Raw genomic sequence first — 5,058 nt, forward strand, 5'->3', positions numbered from 1 at the left:
AGAGGGTGCAATGTGTGGATGCGGCCCGTCTCCATTCATGTGCATTTATATGAGTGGGAGGAGGAGGAGGGGAGGGGAGGGGATGGGTGCAAGCGGCTGCCCGTTTACAGCAGAGGGTGAACAGGTCCGCTGAACCGCTCGCCGGCGACAGATGGTCCACAAAAGGCAATGGGGAGCCGCACGCGCCGGCGGAATACAAATACGCCGGCCACGTGACGCCTCCCCCTCCCCCCCGCGTGACGTCACGCGCGCCATATGGCGAGAGGGCGGAGGCGTCCCTTCCTCGTCGACGCGCCGCCAGTGCGCACGCGCGCCACCCCCGGCGACGGGGCAGCGAGACGGCGACGCCCTTTTTTCGCACCTTCCGCCCCTATAAAGCGGCGCGCGGCGGCCGCCAGCGCCAGTCCGCAAAGAAGCCTGACCTGCAAGTGCACCGCGCAGGTTATGAGTCTACCCTAGACTCCATAAACTCGCAAGGTATTTTTTGTTGTTGTTGTAAAGTCTTAACATCAGACTGCAAATTATTAATGCAGTATAATTAATAATTTGCAAATTATTAGTTATGTTTACAGCGCTTAATTTGACCCCTGTAACTGATTTAAACGCTAGCCTCAGTTTTGCCTTCAATTACTAGTTTGCAGAATTTACGAATGAAGTTGACGCTTTGATTTTGGTGGCCAGTGAGGACTGACATTGAATGCTGCAACAATTTGCGCAAACCATGTCTCTTTATACATTATTAATTTGGGGGTGCAGCGTGCAGGAGAGTGACGTGAGAGATGGGAGCATATGCTACCTGTTACAGTGTCAGGAGACGACGGAGCGCACTGGATGAAATAGTTGCATCGCTGGTGCACAGATCGGGATGTACAAATACATAAATCCGATGCCGCTCACCCGGGCGCCAGCTGTAGCATTTTGTTTAAAACGCGGATTTAGTTGGGCATTGAATTGATGCTGCTGCAGTAAAACCAGCGGATGGGGATGTTTATTAGAGACCCGATTGTGCACCTGATCCCAGTGGATTACAGCGTTTGCGTGCACTCTTAGGGATTTCAGAGATTTTATTTTGCACCGCAAAACCGTCCTCGGAAATTTACTGCACGATGTCTGTGCTGATCTTTGAAGAAATCGGTCAATTTTATTCCCCCACTACTGTAAACATTTTTGTTTACAAGTAGTTTCCACTCCTTGCTGTTGAGAATTTGAAATAACAGTTGCGCTGATAGACACACAGGACAGGATTAGATCTGCCAGTCACATTTTATTGTTCCTAATCTGTTCATGCACGTCAACAAAACCATCAATTTATATATCAGTAAGTAGGTCCATATACATCACTGTGTGCGATATAGGGAAAACTCTGCCGTGCTCCCATTTATGTTCAATTTGATGAAAAGGATTACATGTAGGTTTCTTCTTAACACAAATGTTACGTGAAATGAATTACTTTTTTTTTCTGGTAACATGACAGAAATAGATAGAAACAGCGTATGATTCCAACCTAATCCAGTTCCTATGAAATTGTGATTTATTTTTAAGTTCCGTCGTATTTTCCTGTTGACATTCTGCGGATCATGTAATTTATCAACGAGACAAGGACAGATGTTGGAGCGACACGACCATGCCTTTTGGACATCCTATCTCGTTTTTCAGTGCTTTTGAATATTTATTTATAATCAATAAACCAAATACAATATCCAGGGCTTTGCGAAATGCATTGTTGCTTCACATCTATAGGCATCGCTCTGATCCACTTGATCTCTTTTGGAATCACGGTGTATACAATAAAGGTGCTACGGTTTTACTGTGGAAAGTTTTAAACTTAGTTGAGCATTGGCGGATAATGTGATTGTTGGCGTCGGGTTTTCATTCTGCCTGAAGAATGTACTTTTTGTGTGTGTTTTTAATTGTTTAGGTTTTTAACGGTAACAAAGTCGTACATAAAAGACATGATGCCAGAGATCCAGAGTAATCCCAGCTGGACGGATGACTGTCTCAGTTCCCAGGATGAGCAAGACGTGGAGAAGAAGGACGATGAAAACGAAGCCATGAGCCTGTCCTTCAAGGATGACGGGGTAGAGCTTGATAAAATGGGGGAGGAGGACGACGAGGACGACGACGACGACGACGATGATGATGATGATGATGGTGGCGGTGATGGTGATGGTGATGAGGAGGAAGTGGACGAGGATGAAGATCAACAGCCTAAACGGCGGGGGCCGAAGAAAAAGAAAATGACTAAAGCCCGACAGGAAAGGTTTAAAATGAGGAGAATGAAAGCGAACGCCAGAGAGAGGAACCGCATGCACGGATTGAACGCAGCACTGGACAGTCTGCGGAAAGTCGTGCCCTGTTACTCCAAAACCCAAAAGCTCTCCAAGATCGAGACTCTGAGACTGGCCAAGAACTACATCTGGGCTTTGTCCGAGATCCTGCGTTCGGGAAAGAGCCCGGACCTTGTCTCGTTTGTGCAGACCCTTTGCAAAGGCTTATCCCAGCCCACCACCAACCTGGTCGCCGGGTGCCTTCAGTTAAACCCGCGAACTTGCCTTCCAGAGCAGAACCAGGACATGCCGCACATGCAGACGGCCAGTGCTTCCTTCTCCGTACACCCATATACGTACCAGTCGCCTGGTCTTCCGAGCCCGCCCTACGGTACCATGGACAGCTCACATATATTCCACGTCAAGCCGCATAGCTATGCCGGGGCACTGGAACCTTATTTCGAAAGCACTCTCACTGAATGCACTAGCCCGTCCTTCGACGGGCCGCTGAGCCCACCTTTAAGCGTCAATGGGAATTTCACATTTAAACACGAGCCTTCTCAAGAGTTTGACAAGAACTATACTTTCACCATGCACTACCCCGCAGCCTCGCTGGCCGGGCCTCAAGGACACGGCTCCATGTTTTCCGCCGCTACCCCTCGGTGTGAAATCCCCATAGACAACATTATGCCATACGACGCCCACTCGCAACACGAGCGAGTTATGAGTGCCCACCTTAATGCCATCTTCCACGATTAACATGGAAGCCAGCAACAATGTATTGTAAACGAAACAATATTGATGTACTCCTTGAATAGCTCGTTTACACACGGCAGCGCACTTGCTGCGGAGTGCAAACGTTTCACGCTTAAATTAGTACTTGTATTTATTATTGTTACTGCCTTTAGAAACGGGAATTTAAACGGCTTCCTGTTCATCTTCTTAACAATATTATACTTAGCGTTCCTCGTCGTGGGCTACATATGGAAGTCGATGTAGCGCCTGATCAGAAAATGGTAATTATCGATCCACATGACAAAATCACAAGCAATAATTAGGAATCTATGCAATTTTTAAACTAATAATGGGCCAATTTAAAAATATATTTTTCAACCAACATTTTACTACTGTAACCTTTCCCATGCTGAATTATTTTGTTGTGATTTTGTACAGAATTTTTAATAAATTTTTATAAGGTCGATTTCCTATTTTAACCATGCAGCTCCATCACTGTTTTATATCAAAAGTAGGATTATTTATAATTTATACAAAAGTAATTTAATTTTTAACGAGCAGAAAAGTGCTTAGAATAATATTCTGTTGCCTTAGCACTTCCTACCTATATAATCACGCAAGGTTGCACAATCCTAGCCAATTATTTTCCTGCATCAGTCTTTAACTGCTATTAGAACCTTACCTACAAAACAAACATAATGCAAATCGAAAACCAATTAAAAAGACATATCTTTCATAGATCATATCAAAATGGTATGGCAGTTGCACAAATGTGTATATAATTTTAATCAAATACCAATTTCTGTTTCTTAAAACGGTTGCTTGACTATCACAAATGATTTGCACTGCATTTCTTTAAATCATTTCCATCAAACATTGTCAGAACAGCTAAGCTAATTTGACTAAAACCAGCAAAGGAATTGTTCCAGGTATCAACTAATTGACTTGACATAATGCGCACATAGATATACACACATGGACACATAACACTGCGTCTTATCATGAGTTGAAAAGCAACAGCTATAATCTGGCTTATTAATGTTGGGCTATATATTTGTTAATTAGTGCAGTAGCTAAAAAGTCTCACATTTATTCAGTAATTAGAACAATAGATATTGCATGTACAATGCAGTCCAGATGAAGTGCTGTTTAAAGTGTAATGCTGGTTCAACTGAAATAAATTGGTACTGTAATTTTGTTTGTAATCCTGTATTTTATGATGTAATGCCACAATGCATTGGGAATTGAAATCAGATTCATCCGGTCCTTTATGGAAATAGTAATCTCATTTTTGTCAAATGTTGCATTTTCATTAAATGTGATTTTCCTTAGTGTATGTAATTCCTATGGGATTATTGTTTTATTTTGATAGCTCATGAAAAGGTGCAAAATTTATTATTTGTTGAATAAAAGCTGATTACAACAAACATTTACTTCCATGGTCTGTTTTATTTTCATTTTGTAGATTAGGGGTCAAGGCAGCACTCACATTTTAACATTTGAGGCTTTTTAAAGAATTGAAGACATCCTTAGGAATAAAATTGAAACAGATTTCCAATTTATGCCTCTTCTTCCAAAACAGTGTTGATAATCATGACTTATTCCTTAGAGAGAATTATTCCCTTTGACATATTGTAAACAGTATCTTTACAATCATGAACCACTATTAATGTTTAATACTTCCCCATTTTCCTCAGCTCTTCTCCACCACTTCTGCAACAGGTGGCATCAAAGTTCACTTCCTCAAACTTGGGAAAATAACAATTCAAGGTGGCTTATATTCACTGATAAATCTTTATTGCATTCATGAGAGATATTAAACAATGCAGTGTGGGAAAGAACTGCAGATGCTAGTTTGAATCGAAGGTAGACACAAAATGCTAGAGTAACTCAGCATGACAAGCAGCATCTCTGGAGAGAAGGAGTGGGTGACGTTTCGGGTCTAGAGGGGAGTGCGCGGGACAGAGATAGAATGTAGTCGGAGACAGTAGGACTGGTGGGAGAACTGGGAAGAGGGAGGGGATGTAGAGAGAGGGAAAGCAAGGGCTATTTGAAG

General features: G+C 42.8%; 1 protein-coding gene across 1 annotated transcript; it reads left to right on the forward strand.

The window, feature by feature from the left end:
- Window positions 1-404: 404 nt before the first annotated feature.
- neurod1 (neuronal differentiation 1) lies at window positions 405-4,429 on the forward strand. Its single transcript, XM_033023829.1, has 2 exons — window positions 405-477; window positions 1,919-4,429. The coding sequence occupies exon 2, from the start codon at window positions 1,953-1,955 to the stop codon at window positions 3,024-3,026; it is 1,074 nt and encodes a 357-aa protein (XP_032879720.1). The 5' UTR covers window positions 405-477; window positions 1,919-1,952; the 3' UTR covers window positions 3,027-4,429.
- The last annotated feature ends 629 nt before the right edge of the window (window positions 4,430-5,058 follow it).

The sequence above is a fragment of the Amblyraja radiata genome, chromosome 7 (assembly GCF_010909765.2).
Source record: "Amblyraja radiata isolate CabotCenter1 chromosome 7, sAmbRad1.1.pri, whole genome shotgun sequence".
NCBI lineage: Eukaryota > Metazoa > Chordata > Chondrichthyes > Rajiformes > Rajidae > Amblyraja > Amblyraja radiata.